Source organism: Hemicordylus capensis, chromosome 2 (genome assembly GCF_027244095.1).
Source record: "Hemicordylus capensis ecotype Gifberg chromosome 2, rHemCap1.1.pri, whole genome shotgun sequence".
Classification (NCBI taxonomy): Eukaryota; Metazoa; Chordata; class Lepidosauria; order Squamata; family Cordylidae; genus Hemicordylus; species Hemicordylus capensis.
In genome coordinates this window covers 235,692,061-235,713,297 of record NC_069658.1, presented here as the reverse complement: position 1 = coordinate 235,713,297, position 21,237 = coordinate 235,692,061, and the positions used below count along the sequence as shown (strand labels likewise).

Here is a 21,237-nt window from a genome sequence, read left to right as displayed (position 1 = left end):
GTTGGATTATTTCTTACACCCAGGAATTGGGATTCTTTTCCCTCAAGTCCCAGTACACATTAGTCTGTGTAGTGTGTGTTTATGGAGGTAAACTCAGAGGCAAAAAACGAGAGAGGAGGCTATTTGCCTATTACTGGCTAGATCTGCAATTTCTCTGTCATAGGGGCTGTCATCTTTCGGACGCCCACAACTTCTGAGCCGCCTTTCCCAAGAGGAGAGGCCGTGGCAGTGACATCATACACACACACACCCAGCTGTAGCAATCAATTCAAGGAACCCGTCCCGACTCACGCACTCTCCCCTGCCTGGACCCTGGAGGTCCGACGGGCAAGGGGAGAGAGTCCTGCTTCCTAGAGAGCCACCTGAGAAGGAAGGCGGGCACTCCGAGCAGCCACTTCCCGTCCCATCTTGCTTTTCCCGCATGCAGCACCAGCAGCTTCTTAAAGAATCCGGTGAGTGCCAAGAAGGGAGGTTCTGGGTTGCAAAGGACCCCCCCTTCAAGGACCCGACAGGGAATGCAAGGCCAGGCAGGCAGGGGAGGCGGCTTCTGGAGGAGAGAGGCCCCTCAGTTGGAGGGGCTGCCGCTCAGGGGCAGCAGTCTGGCAGAGCTCCTGCTTCAATCCCTGGCTGGCAGCCTCTCCATGTCTCAGCAGGCCCGGGAAAGGTGGTACATCAGGAGCTGGACCGAGAGGGTGGCTCCGTCGAAGGAGCTCTCTAGCCAGGCTTCCCTCTGGGATCAGGTCAGAGAGATGTGGCGGCAAGAGGAGCTGAGAAAACTGGGGCCGTAGCTCAGTGTTCAAGCATGCTCTTGCAGACAGAAGGTCCCAGGTCTCTCCAGGCAGGGCTGGGAAAGGCTCCTGCCTGAAGCCTTGGACACGCCACTGCCAGTCAGTGTAGACAATACTGCGCTAGATCAATCAAGGGTCAGACTCAGTATAAAGAAGCAGGGCCGTCCTTAGGGCGGTGTGGGGCTAAGGGTGAATCAGCATGTGCGGGGCCCCTCTTAAAATTTTGATCTAATATACATCATATATAAAACACGTACACAAACATACACACATACCTCTGCTAACTTGGCAAAGAGGCACCTTTTAATGTGGCAATTCTCTCTGTTTAGCAGGGGGAGAGTAACTGTCCCAATCCACCCCCAGCACAGGACCTCCAGTGACTGTTGCTGGTGTCTATCTTATGTTTCTTTTTAGATTGTGAGCCCTTTGGGGACAGGGAGCCATCTTATTTATTTGTTATTTTTCTGTGTAAACTGCCCTGAGCCATTTTTGGAAGGGCAGTATAGTTATTGAATAAACAACAACAACAACAACAACTTGCCATGTATGGCCACTATTCAGTAAAATGAATAACAATTGTAGTGCAGAGCAGCATGGAAATTCAGCTCTTCTCTCCACGTGATATATAACTCCCTCTGCATGCCTCAAAAACCATTTGGGCTTTTCAAATGTTTCAGGAGAATGCTAAAAACAATCTTCAAGACACAAGGGGAGAAGACTGAGCACCCAAAGAGACTAAAAAACACAAATATTTTTTTGTACAGACCGTGCCTTGGCTAGTTCCCTCTCTTAGCAAGTTTAAAAAAAAAAAAAAAAACCCATTGTGAAGGAAGATTCTTGAGGGCACAAACAATAACTGAACTCACAAGAATTTAAGAATATAAAAACAAATATATTTATGCAAATATACGTTAACAGAAACATTGCAACACGCAACATTGCAATCGGCATGTTTTAAAAAAATTAAGCTCTTTTAAGCGACCCCCGGAGAGCTTACCCCCACCCTGCTCCACCGTCTCTTACCTCCCTCTCACAGGCCCATCAATTACTATCCCCTTGTTTACAATCCAGCTCTCCAGCAGGGCTGATTCCCAAACATGTGTCACTAGAGGGGCTGAAGATGGTTTAAAAGGGCTTACAAATGAATAAGAAAAGCACAAAGGAGACACCAGCAACACTGGGAGGGATACATACTGGGCTGGACAGTTGCTCTCCCCCTGTTAAACGTAAGAAAGCAACCACTTGAAAAGGTGCCTCCTTGCCCAGTTAGCAGGAGAAACTCTTTCCCTGTCCCCTAAGGTCTCACAAGCTTAAGAGAAAAGCACAAAGGACACACCAGCAACAACCACTGGGAGGGAAGCTGCTGTGCTGCGCTGAACAGTGCTCCTCTGCTAAACATAAGAGGGCCACTCAACTGCTTGGAAAGGCACCCCTATGCCCGGTTAATAGGAATGACTGCAGCAGATCATACTGCTGCTGAAGGGTTAAAAAAAATGACAACCTTAGCTTCCTGTTTGGCCTTCTAAAGAGTTAAACCAAGTGAGTCGCAATTCCTGGACAAGCCTGTGGGAATGAATGAATGTTGGCTTGGAGGAGGGAGTGGAGGAGGAAGTGTCTCCTACGTTCCTAAGTGCAGAGGGAAGGTGGGTCCTTCCAGCCTGAATGTTTGTGGAGTTGCTTCATCAGAACAAGTTGGCCTGGCGGAAGCAGCTAAGTTCAAGAGGGGGGCAGGAGCATTTGGGCTGTGATTCTGCAAAGAAAGCAAACAGCGCGCGGCTGTTTTCTATGCTTTCTTCCCACGCCACCTCCAGCACCGGCTGCATTTGACCCGGGTTGGGAAGCCTTGGAGAGGCTGGGGACAGCCGCGAGGTTGCCAAGCCTCTTTGAAGAGAGAGATTTTGCTTACAGTGTCACACCTCCCCAGCCAGCACACATGGTGACTGCTGTGCTGCTGGGAGCCAAGGCAAGCGCGCGCCGGCTTCTGAGCGAGCGGAGAGACAGGCCACTCACCGCTCGCTCAGCCACTGCAGGTGTGCTGTGTGTGCCGCTGCTCCTCCCTCCAAGCACACATAGGAAGCTGCCATATACTGAGTCAGACCATTGGTCTATCTAGCTCAGTCTTGTCTTCACAGACTGGCAGCGGCTTCTCCAAGGTTGCAGGCAGGAATCTCTCTCAGCCCTAACTTGGAGAAGCCAGGGTGGGAACTTGGACCCTTCTGCTCTTTCCAGAGCGGCTCCATCCCCTGAGGGGAATATCTTGCAGTGCTCACACTCCTAGTCTCCCATTCAAATGCAACCAGGGCAGACCCTGCTTAGCTAAGGGGACAAGTCATGCTTGCTACCACAAGACCAGCTTTCCTCCTTGGTGGCTAGTTGCCACGCCACCGGGAGCCGAGGTGGGCTCCGTGGTGGTGGCAGTGGCTTCCTATGTACCTAATGACCCCTAAAGCAGTTTCAGACAGCACGCTTTGCCATGAGTTTACTGCAGGGCTTGACTGCAAGTGCAAAATTCTGGCAACCCGCACCCCCCCTCCAAAAAAAAAGTGACACAAAAAGTGGATTTTTAAACCCTGGATATAAATCGGGCTATACGTGCAATGAAAAACCCGAATTGTTTGTGAAGTGCTCCCCAATAGCTGCCAGTGACTTCTGGGTAAATCCAACCAATATGTGAACACATACCCTCCATTCCGGAGGTAAAGGTAAAGTGTGCCGTTGAGTCGTTTTCGACTCCTGGGAGATGCGAGCTAGAAGCCCTGTATAAAAAGTTTCCTTGGATAACCCTACCAGAGAAGGGTGAGCTGGATGGACCTAGGATCTGAAATAACTGTGTGAGCTTTTGAATGATATAGAACTGTTCATCCAGCTTAATTTTCTTCCTTTCTCTTTTAAAAAACTTAAATAAAAGTTAGTGGGGACTGTTCGTGAATAAGAGTTTGGTGAAACTGGGTTGGTCTTTGATGCTTTCTGGTTCTTGGGTTGTTTTTTTCTTTTCCTTTTTCTCAGGGAGAAGGTGAGTTTGAATGCCACCAGCAATCAAACTGCATTGGCCTTGTGTGACTAAGCAGTGGCTTCATCACACTCTTTTTACCCTGGGTAGCAAAGTAGCATTAGAGGAAGAAGAGCTTTTGAATGTGTTGGGAGCTTAATTTGAGCATAGAGAGATCATGGATTTGCAAAGCCCAACAAACAGTGAATCAGGGAAGGGGGCAGAAAAAGGCTCTCAAGCCATCCAGTCTGGCAGTGATAAGGCATTCTGGGAAATAACTGTGCAGAAGATCCTGGGAGGAGACACCACCAGCTCAGATGTCCAGGGCAGGAGATTCAGACGGTTCGTCTACCAGGAAGTTGAAGGGCCCCGAGAGGTTTGCAGCCAACTCCACCACCTTTGCCAGCAGTGGCTGGAGCCAGAGAGACACACGAAAGCTCAGATACTGGACCTGGTGATCCTGGAGCAATTCCTGACCATCCTGCCCCCAGAGCTGGAGAGCTGGGTGAGAGAATGTGGAGCAGAGACCAGTTCCCAGGCTGTGGCCCTGGCAGAAGGTTTCCTTCTGAGCCAGGCAGAGGAGAAGAAGCAGGAAGAGCAGCAGGTGAGAGAGCATTTCATCCTGGTAGTTTCAAGGGGCTGGAAGTGTGTGGGACACTATCCTCAAAAGTTCCACCACATGCTCAGTTTTGTGCAGAAATAATCTGAACTCTGATCTCCCTAGCCTAGTGTTTCAGTATATGTTGTGTGACCACAGAATGCTTGATGTTCCAGAGCATGAGTTGATCGTCCTGGGTGCAGAGTCAAAGGGTAGAGCCCTTCCCCCCCCCCCCAGTGCATGAAGAATTTCAGAGCAAGCAGAAGTGCTTTGTTAATACTAGAAGCTGCAGAGAAACAAGCTACCCTCCTAGCTAATTTCCTACTTGGCAGGTTTCAAGAGAGAACCTGAGATGGAGCATAGGAAGCTGCCACATATGGTCAGACCATTGGTCCATCTAGCTCAGTATTTGCTACACCAGGGCTGCTCAACCTCGGTCCTCCTGCAGATGTTGGCCTGCAACTCCCATAATACCTGGTTATTGGTCACTGTGATTGGAGATTATTGATTGATTGATTTGATTTGATTTGATTTGATTTGATTGATAGCCTGAGTGAGAATCCTGAGTGAGAAGGTTGCCCAGAGGCAACCCCTCCCCCTCTTTATTAAATAGACTAAAAGGTCTGGGTTGTTACACCATGTTCCACAAACAAAATTAAAATACATCTGCAATCTGTCCTAAGTTATCTAACATCCATAAGACTGTTATGGAACAACACTGAGACTGGTGTTTGACACCGAAACATTTGTTTGTTTTTACTATGCTTTTAACAACATTTTAATCAATGTTTTTGTAAGGTATTGTAATCTGTTTTTATGTAATTAATTTGAAGGAGTACTTGGGAGTCACCTTAAGTATGCGTATTGCATCAACTGTTTATCAATTTACCCATAAGATCTACATTCAAGAAGGTCAAAGCACTATGAGAGAGTCTAACAGCTGATTTATTTGGCAACATTGTAGTAAAGTTGATGTGCCCTGCTTTGCAGAGATCCTTATTTCCATCTCTTGTAAATAAACTTTTTCTTATTTGCTTCTTACACTTTAAGCTTTGTTTATTTTGTGCACTTAATATATATGCCTATTCTGTACTTGCGAGACCAAGGAGTTATTTATTTAGAGCAGGGGAATAAACGATCATATGGTGGCAGCGAAAGAAAGTAATAACTTATTAAATACCATGAACGTGGTGACACAATTGATATAAAAATCATATAAAACAATTCACTTCCCTGGACTTGGGATTTGGTACCTGACATAGTATAAGACAGGTTCCTCAATTCCTGCTAAATTTTATTTATTTATTTAACACACTTCTATACCGCCCAAAACTCATGTCTCTGGGCGGTTTACAACAAGCAAACAACAAGTTAAAACATTAGTTAAAATAAATGACAACAAAAGAACTTAAAATAGTAGTTAAAACAAAATAAATGACATAGTAAAACATTACAATAATTAAAAATTTAAAAACCACGTTTTAAAACAATGATAAAACTGTTAAAACAATATTTAATTAAAAGCCTGGGTGAATAGGTGCATCTTTAAAGACTTTTAAAAAGCTGTCAGAGATGGGAAGACCCTTATTTCAGCAGGGAGCGCGTTCCAGAGCTCTGGGGCAGAAGTGGAGAAGGCCCGTAAATGTAAGAGAATCACCACTTTTAAAAAGTGCCTCTTTGTTCAGTCAGCAAGGGTTATCCTCTCCCTCCAGAAGTCTTCTGTTGTCTCCTGGAGGTTGTCTTCTCCTGGAGGGTCTGACTATGAGCGGATGTTCCCAAGGATGCCTGCTCTTTGAAATGGCTACCTGGAGGGTATTAGAACTGTAACTGAGGGATGTAAATACACTTAAAGAAATGCCCTCTATTGCCTCTTTCTCTTGTTTCAGACAGATGGGATGTTAGCCAAAGCAGCCTCTGAGCTCCCAGAGTCTGAGATGGCTCCATTGGTGATCCAACAGAAGCCGCTGCAGGAAAGTGACAGAGGTGCCATGGCGCTGGGTAAGGATGCACGGAGTGTGTTCCGACATGGTTTTTCTCTCGTGAGAAAGCCAAGGGATATTTTTATGTTCCCCTTGAGCCTGTGTGTTGGAGATGCTTCTCTTTAGCCTCCCGAGCAGAACGCCAAACCAAAACCTTGGGGCCCAGAAGTGACATGAAGACGGGGAGGCGGGTCTCACGATCAAGGAGACCCGCCTCCATAGGGTTTGCATGGAGAGGGGGCTAAGCCTGCTCTCCTTGCAGATGACCAGCCAGTCTGCTGTGGGCAGCCACAGTGGCCACCGACACAACTGCCGGCTCCGTGTGGCCCCCAGAAGCTCCAGTATGTCCTGCAAGAGTGCGCAGGGCATACTGGAGAGACCCCTGAGCCGGGAGGCAGCTTTTAAGCCTCCCGGCTGGGGGTCTACTCATGAGTAGCCACGGTGTGGAGCCGCACCACGGCTACTCACGATTTAAAAAACCGCTCCGGTTTAATGGGTAGGCTACGGAAGCGGGTAACCTGCTTTGATGGAACCGGGCTCGGCTGCAAGCCCGTTGGGCCGGACTATTGGTGGGGAGCGGGCTAAGCACCCTTAGCCCGCGTTCCACTGATCGTCAGAATAGCTTCAGACTCATTTCACTCCAGCCACTGAAATGCAAATACCCATCAAGCCCAAAACCTCTTTCCTCTCCTTATAGGCAGAGAAATGACGCTGGCGACTCCTCCCAGAGCTTCTCCTCTTGGTGGTGGAGTGGAAACAGTTGCTGTGCCCTCATCAGATCAGGTAGGAGAAGAATCGCTGAGGGGAGAGAGGGGCAGACCCCGCCTCTCTCTGGGCCCCACTGAGCCTCTGTCTTTCCCTTTGCTTGAGTCAAAGGTGCTCCCTTCTGACTCTGAAAGCCACAGAGAAGTTTTGCATCCTACAGAAGAACCTTGAGCCCCCACTTTTCTGGCAATACTGATGTAGAAACAGTGAGGTCATTCTCACAACCTACCATGGGTAGGGCAGAGTTAGCCTGGGAAAGGTTGTTTCTGAGAACCGCTAGGATCACTCTCAATCCTGGTGCTCCTCTTCCGAATAACCTGTATTTGAAACGCAGGCTAAAGGTGAGGTAGGAGGTCACGTTCACACTTCCTGCCTCACTGCCCGGTCATGTGTACCATCAGGGCTCTAAAAATGGCCGCCGGGAGTGGCGACCATAGAGCTATGACTGCTGAGCGGCCAGGAAGAGGAGCCCTGCTGCATTGTAGCAGGCTACCTTTCCACTGCCCACACAGGGCATTACGGGATGAAGGGGGACTTCCTACTCCTAATCCCTGCTCAGGGATCAGCTGGCTGCTGCAGCACTGCTCATGTGGGCATGTGAGCGGTGGCACGCCGAAGAAACTGTGCTCGTGGTGGGGAGGGGAGGTAGATTCTGCCTTCCCCCTCAGCCCTCCCCAGCCTAAGCTCCTTCGGTCGTGTGATGGACCTTAATGTTTTCTTTCTCTTTCAGGAGTCTGTGAGCTTGGAGGAGGTGGCTGTGTATTTCTCTGAGGAGGAGGAGGCTCTGCTGGATCCAGGCCAAAAGGCTCTGCACAGGGAAGTCCTGGAGGAGACGTCTGGGCATCTGGCCTTTTTGGGTAAGCCTCCCTCCTTGCCTTGGCTGATGGTTGTAAGGAAGCAGAGATTTCTGCGATTATCAGTCTGTAGCAATGCACTGTGGGGATGTCAGTGGCTGGTCCATATTCCTTGGATGCTCTCCTTGTTTGAAGAGAAAAGTAGTTGGTTGTAATCAGAGCCTATAAGACAGCATTCCTGAGACCCTCAGTAAAATGGAAAAATCTGGGGAAGGTTTTAAACAAATAAAAATGGTCTTGGGGTAGCAAGCACGTATTTTCTAAGGAGGATGCACCCTGGTTTGCATTTGAATGGAAGACTACATGGGAGCTTTGTAAGATCCCCCTTATGGGATGGGGCTGTTCTGGGAAGAGCATCTGCAGGCTTGAATGCAGAAAGTCCCAGATTCCCTCCCTGGCATCTCCAAGATAGGGCTGAGAGAGACTCCTGCCTGCAACCTTGGAGACACCGCTGCCAGTCTGTGTAGATAATCCTGAGCTAGGTGGACCAATGGTATAGGTTGGTATATGTGAACTCGGTATAAGACAGCTTCCTCAGTTCCTATGTCTGTCCTCTGCCTCTTTATGTAAGAAAACCACCAGATCTGAAAGGGGAAACAGCCAAGGAATATCTGAAGTGATTCTATCAGGTTTTGGCAACTTAAACAAGTTGTTCTGGTAAGAACTAATTGGCCTAATTTCCTTTCTCTGTCTCTACAACTGGACTAAATTTGGTTCAAATAGAGATCCACCAGATAGATCTCTTGTACCTCAAATGTTCACACGTCCACCGTCTTGGATCGGGGTGGATGACATCATTACAAACTACTCTACGGAGGTGTCCCTGTGTGTCACTCACTACAACTGTACCTAATTTGGTCTAAATCGGTTAGACAGTCCTCAAGTTAGTGCATTTGCACCTCAAAAATTCACACGTCCGTCATCTTGGAACAAGCTGGTTGACATGATCACAATCTATGGCATTGAGGTTTCCCCATGTGCCCCTAGAGCTGGAGCAAATTTGGTTCAAATTGGTTAGGTGGTTCTCAAGTTAGCCCACTTGCGCATCAAAAGTGTATGTGCCTACCATTTGAAGCGGGGTGGATGACATCATCACAAACTACGCCATTGAGGTGTCCCTGTGTGTCCCTACAACTGTATCCGATTTGGTTCATATTGGTCCAGGCCTTGCGAAGTTGATAGAGAAACACAAGGACACATGGACAGAATGCCGGGTGATCTCATAAGCCTATTGGAAAGTAGGCTAAAAAATGGTGTCTGTACTGTGGGAAATGCATCTCTGTGGAGAAGCTTGCAGGAGAGAGGAGAGAGAACATCTGCTCCCAGGTAGACCCCAGGGTGTGAGACTGGGTGCCTGCCTGTTTGCTTGTCTTGCTTGTCCTGCTGCCCCCCTGTCTGTTATCTGCCCCCCAGGACCGGTTGCTGTGCTGAGGTGAGCCCTTGCAGGATTGGGGCTGGGGAGGAGGGTGACTTGGCAGTTTCCTGCATTCCATCTGCCTATAGCTGCCTGCTTAGGGCTATATAGGCTTCTGCCAGTGGCGGCGGGCCCGCCACTGGCAGGGTCACCACCAAAGGGAGTCGCCCCTTTGGGGCAGCCACTTCAGGGGACAGCGAGGGCGAGGGCCAGGTCTCTTGGCCTAGGTATTTGTATGGGGGGGGCATTTAATAGTGGAGCTTCTGTTTTAATTTGTCCTGGGTGAGACAATCTTAGAATGTGTCTGGGCTTAACTGGAGATGGGAAGACAGGGGGCGTGTCCACTGACTGTGGGGCAGCCATTCCGGTCGTGGTGGGGAACAGAAGAAGTAACGTTGGCAGGTCAGTGGGCCGTTACAGGGGAAGGGGACTTGGAAATCTAATAGCTGTTTCCCCTTCCGGCTGTCCTGCCAGGTCTTTAACCTTGGGGAGCAGTGCCGATCATCCTTGGAACCTCACCTTGCTCCTCTGTAATGCCAGGTTGGTCCAGAACAAATCAGAAACCATCCATGATTTGATTCTGGATGAAGGTGCCGACCTGGTTTGTGTTACAGAGACCTGGCTGGGGGAGGCTGGGGGCCCAGTCTGGTCCCAGCTTCTTCCTCCAGGCTACTCTGTTGAGGAGTGGGTGAGTGACCGTGGGCAGGGAGGTGGAGTGGCTGTGGTCTATAAGAATAACCTTTCCCTTACCAGGATCCCTGTTAGAGTGTCGGACCATATCGAATGTGTGTACTTAAGTCTGGGGACCAGGGATGGATTGGGACTTCTGTTGGTGTACTGATCGCCCCGCTGCTCAACAGGGTCCCTAACCGAGCTGACGGACTTGGTCTCGGACTTGGTGTTGGAGTCCGCCAGGCTTGTAGTGCTGGGGGACTTCAATGTTCACTTTGGGCTCGGGAATTCATAGGAGCCATGATGACTATGGGCCTATCCCAAGTGGTCTCGGGGCCGACGCACATTGCTGGTCACACGCTTGATTTGAACTTTCACTCTGATCAGGGTGGTGTTCCGTGGGTGGGGAATCCTGTGATTTCCCCATAGTCATGGATGGACCACCATTTGGTTAAGGTCGGACTCACAATCACTTCCCACCTTCACAGGGGCGAGGGACCTATTACGATGATCCGCCCGAGAAGGTTATTGGATCCAATAGGATTTCAAGAAGCCTTGGAAGGATTTAGTGTTGGCTCTGCTGGTGATCCTGTTGATGTTCTGGTGCAGAATTGGTACAGCAAACTCACTGGGGCAGTAGACATCATCGCTCCTAAGCGTCCTCTCTGACCTGCTACAAAATTGGCCCCTTGGTATACGGAAGAACTACGGGGGCTGAAGTGGCGAGGTAGACAACTGGAGCGCAAGTGGAGAAAGACTCGGCTTGAATCCGACAGATTGCAACATAGAGCTCATTTGAAGACCTATGCTCAGGCGATACGTGCGGCAAAGAAGCGATTTTTTTCTGCCCGTATTGCATCTGCAAGTTCATGTCCAGCGGAGTTGTTCAGGGTTGAATCAGAAACTGGAACCATCGATTACCTGCTGTGATGTGTTTAATGAATTCTTTGTGGGGAAAATCTCTCGTATTCGGGCCGACTTAGACTCCGTCTCTACAATTACCTCAGTGTCTGATGTGGAGGTGTCCAGCGACTCCTCTTGTGTGATAAGGTTGGATCAGTTCCAGTTTGTGACTTCCTGAGGATGTGGATAAGCTGATTCGAATGGTGCGGCCTACCACCTGATCTCTTGACGCTTGTCCGACATGGCTTATATTATCTGTCAGGGGGGTTGTTGTAGAAGGCCTGGTAGAGATTATAAATGCGTCTTTGAGGGAAGGTAGGATGCCTCCTTGTCTTAAGGAGGCAGTTATTAGACCTCTTCTTAAGAAGCCTGCATTAGATCCCTCAGACTTGAACAACTACAGGCTTGTCTCCAACCTTCCGTGGCTGGGCAAGGTAATTGAGAGGGTGGTGGCCTCACAGCTCCAGACAGTCTTGGAGGAAACTGATTATCTTGACTCATTTCAAACTGGCTTTCGGGCTGGCTATGGGGTCGAGACTGCTTTGGTTGGCCTGATGGATGATCTCCAATTGGCAAAGGAAGTATGACTCTGTTGGTCCTTCTGGACCTCTCGGCGGCTTTCGATACTATCGACCATAGTATCCTTCTGGATTGTCTGAGGGGCTTGTGAGTTGGAGGCACGGCTTTGCAGTGGTTCCGCTCCTACCTCTTGGTTAGGTTACAGAAGGTTCCTTGGAGACTGCTGTTCTTTAAAATCTGAACTTTTGTATGGTGTTCCCCAGGGCTCCATATTGTCTCCAATGTTGTTTAATATATACATGAAACCGCTGGGAGAGATCATCAGGAGATTTGGTGCAGGGTGCTACCAGTATGCTGTTGACACCCAAATCTATTTATCTATGTCAGCATCATCGGGAGAGGGCATAACCTCCCTAAATGCCTGCCTGGAGTTGGTGATGGGCTGGATGAGGGATAACAAACTGAGACTGAATCCGGCTAAGACGGAGGTACTCATTGTCCGGGGTCGGAACTCGAGAGATTATTTTGATCTGCCTGTTCTGGATGGGGTCACACTCCCCCAGAAGGAACAGGTACGCAGTCTAGGGGTGCTTCTGGATCCGAGCCTCTCCCTGGTGTCCCAGGTGGAGGCGGTGGCCAGAAGTGCCTTCTATCAGCTTTGGCTGATACGCCAGCTGAGTCTGTTTCTTGAGGTGAATGACCTCAAAACAGTGGTACATCTGCTGGTAACCTCCAGACTGGATTACTGTAATGTGCTCTATGTGGGGCTGCCCTTGTACGTAGTCCGGAAACTACAGCTGGTCCAGAATGCGGCAGCCAGGCTGGTCTCTAGGTCATCTTGGAGAGACCATATAACTCCTGTATTGAAGGAGCTACACTGGCTGCTGATATGTTTCCGGGCAAAATACAAGGTGCTGGTTATAACCTATAAAGCCCTAAACAGTTTGGGCCCTGGGTATTTAAGGGAACACCTTCTTCTGCATGAACCCCACCGCCCACTGAGATCTGCTGGACAGGTCTGTCTGCAGCTGCCACAGGCTTGTCTGGTGGCCACTCAGGGATGAGCCTTCTCCGCTGCTGCCCCGAGGCTTTGGAATGCGCTCCCTAGTGAAATAAGAGCCTCCCCATCTCTGACAGCTTTTAAAAAGTCTTTAAAAACAAATTTCTTCACCCAGGCTTTTAATTAATGTTTTAATGGTTTTAATGCTGTTTTAAAGTATTGTTTTGAAAATTTAAATTGTTGTAATGTGTGTGTTCCCTCCCCCCCCATTTTTGTCTTAACGAATGTTTTACTTTGTTTTTATTTTGTTGTAAACCGCCCAGAGACGTAGGTTTTGGGCGGTATAAAAATGTTTTAATAAATGAAAATAAATAAATAAATCTCGTGGAGCAAGTCGTTGCCTGTTGATATCATTCAGTAGACAGGAGTGGGCAAAGTTGGCCCTCTGGCTGCTGTTGGACTACAACTCCCATGTTCCCCAGACATGATAAATTGTGGCTAGGAATGATAGGCGTTGTAGTTCAGCAACAGCTAAAGGGCCAAGTTTGCCCACCCCTGCAAAGGAGGCTGTTCAATTCTAGCAGGAGCTGCCTTTCCACTGCCTCTTTGGCACGCTTGTCTCCTCACAGCAGTCAGCTGGGCTTGCTCCTTGATGTGAGACTTGGTTGCTCCCTTACCACATTCCTCTCTTTATTGCTGCAGGTGATTGGAGGGAGGGAGAGAAACCGGCCGATGGACCAAGAAGGAGAACCGAAGGGAGCCAGAAGAGGAGGCAGACTAGTCCTTCCGAAGGGCCAGACACGCATTCCACCCCAGTCCAAGGAGAATGCCATGAGGGAAGCCGAAGGAACAAGATCCCTCAGGATGTAGAAACCTTGACTAGTCAGCCATATCTGAGCAGACATCCCAGAATCCACACAGGAGAGAAACCATATACTTGCTCAGAGTGTGGAAAGAACTTCAGTCAGAAGACAACTCTTACTGTCCATCAAAGAATCCACACAGGAGAGAAGCCTTATAAATGCTCAGAATGTGAAAAGAGCTTCACCTGGTGTGACAAGCTTATAGTCCATCAAAGAGTCCACATAGGAGAGCAACCATATATCTGCTCGGAGTGTGGAAAGAGCTTTAGTCAATATGTAAACCTTACATTGCATCAAAGAATCCACGCAGGTGATAAGCCTTTTAAATTCTTAGAATGTGAAAAGAGTTTCACTTGGTGTGACAAGCTTACAGTCCATCAAAGAGTCTACACGGGAGAGAAACCATATACCTGCTCAGGCTGTGGGAAAAGCTTCAGTCAGAAGGCAAAGCTTACTTCACATCAAAGAATCCACACAGGAGAGCAACTATATATCTGCTCAAAGTGTGGAAAGAGCTTCAGTAAGAAGGAAGCACTTACTGTTCATCAAAGAGTCCACACAGGAGAGAAACCATATACCTGCTCAGGCTGTGGGAAGAGCTTCAGTCAGAAGGCAAAGCTTACTTCACATCAAAGAATCCACACAGGAGAGAAACCATATATCTGCTCAGAGTGTGGAAAGGGCTTCAGTAAGAAGGAAGCACTTACTGTCCATCAAAGAGTCCACACAGGAGAGAAGCCATATAGCTGCTCAGAATGTGGGAAGAGCTTCAGTCATAAGGCAACATTTACTTACCACCAGAGAGTGCACACAGGAGAGAAACCATATATGTGCTCAGAGTGTGGAAAGAGCTTTCGTCAAAGCCTACAACTTACATTGCATCAAAGATACCATACAGGAGAGAAACCGTATACCTGCTCAGAGTGTGGGAAGAGCTTCAGTCAGAAGGCAGCACTTACTGTACATCAAAGAGTCCACACAGGAGAGAAACCATATACCTGCTCACAGTGTGGGAGGAGCTTCAGTCAAAAAACAACTCTTACTGTCCATCAAAGAGTCCACACAGGTGAGAAACCATATACCTGCTCAGAGTGTGGAAAGAGCTTCAGTCAGAAGGCAACGCTTACTGTCCATCGAAGAATCCACACAGGAGAGAGGAAACCATATACATGCTTACAGTGTGGAAAGAGCTTCAGTCAAAACATAAACCTTGCATTGCATCAAAGAATTCACACAGCTTAGAAGCCTTTTAAAACTCAGAATGTGGAAAGTGTTGCACTCCAGGTGTCAGGCTTACTGTCCATCACACAATCCACACAGGAGAGAAACCATATATCTGGTTCAGGGTGTGGAAAGTGCCTCAGTCGGAGCAAAAATCTGAAATTGCATCCAATAATCCACAGAGGTTAGAAGGCTTTTATATGTTCAGATTGTGGAAAGAGTGTTAGTTGTAGTGATCCCTTTAGTTCCCATCAAAGAACCCACACAAGAGATAGAAAGTACATCAGTGCTTGGAGTGGTGAAAGAGCTTCAATGAGATGGCAACACCTACTTCCCATCAAAGAGTCCACACAGGCAAGAAATCCATATTCATTCATCTGAACACCTTTAAGATGGGAGTCAAGATGATTTCAGTTTTCACTCATGCTCTGAAAGATGTGGAAATTGCAAGTTATGGTGCCCATCTTAACTTCCATGCCATATAAACTGCAAAGGCCTTTTACAGGCTTGTATATTCTGCTTTAGAAATGAGGCTCTATGTGCACACACAAGTAGATTTTACCCTTACCGATATACCCTTTGCAGATATTTGTGAGTTCATCTACAGCCCTATTGTTGAGAAAACTTCCATCCTTGTTGCAAATACTCATGAGCAGACCATCTTCTCCTACTGATGCGTAGCTCTTGTATTCTTATGGATGAGTAGAGCCCACACTTACAGGTAATGTTCAGCATCCTCTCTCAGCTCTGCCGTTGATATAAATCTGGTTGGCAGGGACCAGAGACAGGGTCTTCTCAATGGTGGCTCCTGTCTTTGGAATGTCCTCCCAGAAGGGCTTAGTCAGTTTCCCTCTTTGCTTCATTTTAAAAAAGAACTTAAAGACCTTACTTTTTAAAGAATCTTTTAAAGACAGGTTGTAATTTAGTTTTAGTCCTGGCAACTGTTCTACTTGATATATCATATTATTTGCTCTGTCTTTGTGTTTTAGGATGACTCATATTTTATTGCCTTTTACTCTCTTATTCTTTTATCATAGATCTTTTGTTTTAATGATTTTTTTGTAAGAGCAGTTGTATGTTGGAGGAGCAGAATAAAAATTTTTAAATGATAAATTAAATTGATTAGGCTGACCATCTACTGCTTAGTAGGGCTACCTCCTCACTCCCTAGGAATTTATTTATTTATTTATTTATATTTATTTTTACATTTTTATACTGCCTTTCGTTAAAAGAAAACCCCAAGGCGGTTTACAAAAATTAAAAACATACAATAAAAAGCAGTAAAAACATCAAGCTAAAAACAGGCATAAAAACAAGACAAAGATAAAAACACATAAGAACAGCAGTAAAAGCCGATTATGTAAAAGCCTGGGTAAAAAGCCAAGTCTTTAAAAGCTTTCTAAAAGCTGTGATGGAGTCTGAGGAACAAATGGCCACCAGGAGAGCATTCCAGAGTCTAGGGGCAGCAACAGAGAAGGCCCTGTCCCGAGTGCACGACAGCCGGGCCTCCCTCATTGTCGGCACCCGGAGCAGGGCCCCCCCAGATGTCTTAGTGAAGCGGGCAGTAACCGTTGGGAGCAGGCGGTCCCTCAAATACCCTGGAATGCCCCACTTTTACTCAGGAGTAGTAGACGGCACCCTTGCTTGCGAGGAGACTTGCAACCTTTCTCAGAAGCGACTCTTGCATCTTCTCTCAAGAGCGGGTCAGGAGGCTGCTCACGAACAAGGATGTATTGTCTACTCACAAGTAAGTTAGGGGCTCAGCTTGTGAGTAAAGCTGAGGGTTTATTCACAAATTAGGATGTGATGACTATATAGAAACAAGACTGAGGAGTGATCCATGTATAACTTCCCCTGCTAGCTAGGTGAAGAGGCACCTTTCCAAGTGCTGATTCCCTTACATTTAACAGGGGGAAAGCAACTGGCCCTCTTCAGCGCCAGCACTGCACCCCTCTAGTGGCTGTTGCTGGTGTTTCTATGGACTGTGACCCCTTTGGGGCAGTGTTCCCTCTAATTTTTTTCAGAATGAGTTTTGTTCTGGGTGGCAGTATCAAGGCAATGTTCACACATGTGCGTTATTATGTGCCACTATAGATACAACACACACAAACATACACACAGGGAAGAAGGGAAGAAGTGTATTTTACAATTATATTCTTTTCATAAATCTTTCAATCTAAACATGCATGCAATATGAATCCCAGAAATTCAGGGGTCTTGAAGGTCATCTAGTCCAATTTGCAACTTAAGCTTCATGTTAGAAATTAAACCTTTTGATTTGACACATGTAGGGCATGTAGAAGCAAAGCACTATGTCACTCACTGAAAATATCTTGGACTAGGGTTTCTATGGATAATAAAATCAGCAGCCCATGAATTTTAACTTAATTAGCTTTAGAGGTTTAAGACAATGGATGAGAAGAACAACGGCACCTGTGAAGCACTTCCATTTTTATAAAAGCAGTTCAAATATGGTCTAAATGCTATTAGACTGCAATTAACACTCAAAGTAAGCACGATAATGACATTATTTACTTATTTATATTTGTATACCATCCTTCATCCCAACACCCCAGAATTGATAGCAACAAGATAACAAGTTGTTCTCGTAAGAACTAATCCTGGATTCCTCAGAGTTGAGCAATTATAGGCCTATCTCCAACCTTCCATGTCTGGGCAAGGTAATTGAGAGGGTGGTGGCCTCCCAACTCCAGGCAGTCTAGGATGAAACTGCTTCTCTAGACCCGTTTCAGACCAGCTTCCAGGTGAGCTATGGGGTGGAGACTGCCTTGGTGGGCCTGATGGATGATCTCCAGTTGGAAATTGACAGAGGAAGTGTGACTCTGTTGGTCCTTTTGGACCTCTTGGCAACATTCGATACTATCAACCATAGTATCCTTCTGGAGTGTCTGAGGGGGCTGGGGGTGGGAGGCACTGTTTTGCGGTGGTTCCACTCCTATCTCTTGGGCAGATTCCAGATGGTGTCTCTCAGGGACTGTTGTTCTTCAAAAACTGAACTTCGGTATGGTGTCCCTCAGGGCTCCATATTGTCTCCAATGTTGTTTAACATCTACATGAAACCGCTGGCAGAGATCATCAGGAGATTTGGTGCGGGGTGTTATCAGTATGCTGATGACACTCAAATCTATTTCTCCATGTCAAAATCATCAGGAGAAGGCATAACCTCCCTAAATGCCTGCCTGGAGGCAGTGACGGGCTGGATGAGAGGTAACAAGCTGAGACTGAATCCAGATAAGACGGAGGTACTTATTGCGTGGGGTCAGAACTTCAGAGACTATTTTGATCTCCCTGTTCTGGATAGGAAACATAGGAAGCTGCCATATACTGAGTCAGACCATTGGTCTATCTAGCTCAGTATTGTCTTCACAGACTGGCAGCGGCTTCTCCAAGGTTGCAGGCAGGAATCTCTCTCAGCCCTATCTTGGAGAAGCCAGGGAGGGAACTTGAAACCTTCTGCTCTTCCCAGAGCGGCTTCATCCCCTGAGGGGAATATCTTGTAGTTCTCACACATCAAGTCTCCCATTCATATGTGACCAGGGCAGACCCTGCTTAGCTATGGGGACAAGTCATGCTTGCTACCACAAGACCAGCTCTCCTCTCCTATGGATGGGGTCACACTTCCCCAAAAGGAACCGGTTTGCAGTCTGGGGGTACTTTTGGATCCACACTTCTCCCTGGTGTCCCAGGTTGAGGCAGTGGCCAGAGGTGCCTTTTATCAGCTTTGGCTGATAGGCCAGCTGTGTCCATTTCTTGAGATAAATGACCTCAGAACAGTAGTACATCTGCTGGTCACCTCCAGACTTGACTACTGCAAGCGCTTTATGTGGGGCTGTCTTCTTTGTATGTAGTCCGGAAACTGCAGTTCAGAATGCGGTGGCCAGATTGGTGTTTGGGTCATCTCAGAGAGACCATATCACTCCTATCTTAAAACATCTACACCGGCTGCTGGTAAGTTTCCGGGCAGAGTACAAGGTTTTGGTTATAACCTATAAAGCCCTAAAAAGCTTAAGCTCTGGGTATTTAAGAGAATGTCTTCTTCTCTATGAACCACACTGCCCATTGAGATAATCTGGAGAGGTATGTCTGCAGTTGCCATTGGCTCATCTGGTGGCTACTCAGGGACAGGCCTGCTCCATTGCTGCCCTGAGGAAAACTACTCTGTGAAGACTCAGTTGAAAGACTACTCTGTGAAGAGCAGACAGCTGAGGAGGGAGCAAGCTTTTCTAAACATCTAGCCTTTCCGCCTTCAAACTAACTTAACAGGAAGAGGGGAGATTTTCAGGGACTAGTTTCTCTTTAAGGGGTAAGTCTTTGTGTGTGTGTGTGTGTGTGTGTGTGATTTGCCAGGGCTAGTAGTTGCCAGGGCTAGCTAACACTGGTTTTACTTTGTCCCTGCCTGGAGGGGGTGGAGTCAGCTAGGGCTGGGGGAAGCCCCACATTCCTTTGACATTCCTTTGACTCACATCCTGTGTCTCAGAGGACTACTCTCTACATAAGAGGTGAAGGCCCAAGAGCATAGCCAACAGGGATAGCAAACAGGACGTAGGAGTTTTGCAGCTGGAAGTGTGCGGGGGAGCCTGGAACAAGCCCCTGTGATCACAAGGAGCCTGGTGGAGAAGAGAACGTAAGTACACATTCCTTGCTCATATCCCTAATCTTGGGAAAGGCTGTTGGATAGTTAAATAGCTGACCATTACAGCTATCCTTCTAATAAACTATCTAAATACTGTAAACAGCCAACAAAAACAGTATGAAGATAGAAAGTCAGCAGGGGAAGGGGACAGGCTGCACTTGAACCAAGATGGAACCAGACTGCTGGCGCTTAAAATAAAAAAGGTTGCAGAGCAGCTTTTAAAATGACACCTGGGAACAGCCGATGGGAGCTATGCAGGATCCCATTCGGCAAAAGCCATCCTTTAAAGTGTGAGGGTGCAAAGGATTCAGATAAAATAGAAGGGGACAGAGCAGAACCGCATAAAGAGCAGACAGGAACCTGTGCCAGCTGGTCAAAGAGTCCAAAGAAAGATAGCACACATCAGGTGAGAGATTCAGCATATAGGTGCTTATATGCCAATGCCAGAAGCCTCTGGGCCAAGATGGATGAGCTGGAGTGCTTGGTTGCTAATGCAGAAATAGACATAGTGGGCATAACAGAAACATGGTGGAACAGTGAGAACCAGTGGGACACTGTTATCCTTGGATATAAACCCGATAGAAAGGACAGGGAGGGGCGCCTTGGAGGAGGGGTAGCACTGTATGTTAAAGAAGGGATAGAACCTAACAAGCTAGAAAACCTATGTGGACTGGAGTCCTCCACAGAAACCCTGTGGGTGACTATACAAGGCCGGAAAGGGAACGTGCTACTGGGAACGTGCTATCGCCCTCCGGATCAAAATGCTGACAGTGACTGGGAGTTGCAGGAGGAAATCAGGGAGGTGTCAAGGAGAGGCAGGGCTGTAATAATAAGTGACTTCAATTACCCACACATAGACTGGGTAAATTCATAGTCAGGTCATGACAAAGAGGTCAAATTTCTAGATACGTTGAATGACTGTGCCCTAGAACAGTTGGTCTTGGAACCAACCAGAGAGAAGGTGACCTTGGACTTAATCCTGAGTGGCACCCAGGACCCAGTGCATGATGTCAGTGTCATCGACCCTTTAGGGAACAGTGACCATAGTGCCATCAAATTCAGCATACATGCGGGGACAGAATCACCAAGGAAGTTTAGCACAGATGTTTTGAATTTCAGAAGAGGAAATTTCCCCAAAATGAGGAGTATGGTGAAAAGGAAGCTGAAAGGGAAAATCAGGAGAGTCACTTCACTCCAGAGTGCATGGAGTTTACTCAAAGCCACAATACTAGAAGCCCCATTGAACTGTATACCCCAAAGGAGGAAAGGTACCACTAAGTCCAGGAGGATGCCAGCATGGCTAACGGGTACCGTCAAGGAAGCCATAAAAGGGAAGAAGACTTCCTTCCGAAATTGGAAGGCCTGTCCAAATGAAGAGAACAGAAAGGAACACAAACTCTGGCAAAAGAAATGCAAGGTGACAATACAGGAGCAGCAGCCACAGGGCTGCAAGTCCTCATGGCGACTGTGGGCTTGCACATCATTTCAGTGAAGGCTCCTTGCAGCTGGGAGCCTGCCATGTGGGGGTCCGAGTGGACTGCTCCAGTACGTGCAAGGACACTTGCTGACTATTTCTCAGGGGCTCCCAGGACATCCTGGTCTTAGGCTGGGGATCAGTCTTCAGAACATAAGACCAGCCCTGCTGGATGAGGCCCAAGGCCTATCTAGTCCAGCCTCCTGTTCCACGCAGTGGCCCACCAGATGCCTCTGAGAAGCCCACAGGCAAGAGCTGAGGGCATGCCCTCTCGCCTGTCGTTGTTCCCATGCAACTGGTATTTAGAGGCATCTGCCTCTGAGACTGGAGGTGGCCCATAGCCACCAGACTAGTAGTCACTGATAGATCTTGAGGCTCTTCTCTTGGAATGGGAACCCGTTAACTCCAGGAAAGAGTGGGGCTTCACATAAACTGCTTAGTGTCAGCCTGGTACTTGCTGGTACAATAGCTCCATGCAGAAAACTCCTCTAGAGTCAGCTACCAGTCCTTTGCTCCAGCCTATGTTCCTAAGGAGTAGTACTGT

The 21,237-nt window shown here is 47.6% G+C and overlaps 1 protein-coding gene across 4 annotated transcripts; it reads left to right on the top strand.

Moving 5' to 3' along the window:
* Positions 1–244: 244 nt before the first annotated feature.
* Positions 245–15,683, top strand: LOC128341958 (zinc finger protein 260-like). Of its 4 annotated transcripts, none has more exons than XM_053288667.1 (6): positions 245–452; positions 3,795–4,381; positions 6,262–6,373; positions 7,052–7,137; positions 7,850–7,976; positions 13,184–15,683. In XM_053288667.1, the coding sequence occupies exons 2-6, from the start codon at positions 3,956–3,958 to the stop codon at positions 14,584–14,586; spliced, it is 2,154 nt and encodes a 717-aa protein (XP_053144642.1). In that variant the 5' UTR covers positions 245–452; positions 3,795–3,955; the 3' UTR covers positions 14,587–15,683. The 4 variants fall into 4 exon arrangements, with proteins under 4 accessions (XP_053144642.1, XP_053144644.1, XP_053144645.1 ...); XM_053288670.1 differs by having other exon boundaries at positions 268–452; positions 4,064–4,381; XM_053288668.1 differs by lacking the exon at positions 245–452 and adding an exon at positions 461–2,431.
* The last annotated feature ends 5,554 nt before the right edge of the window (positions 15,684–21,237 follow it).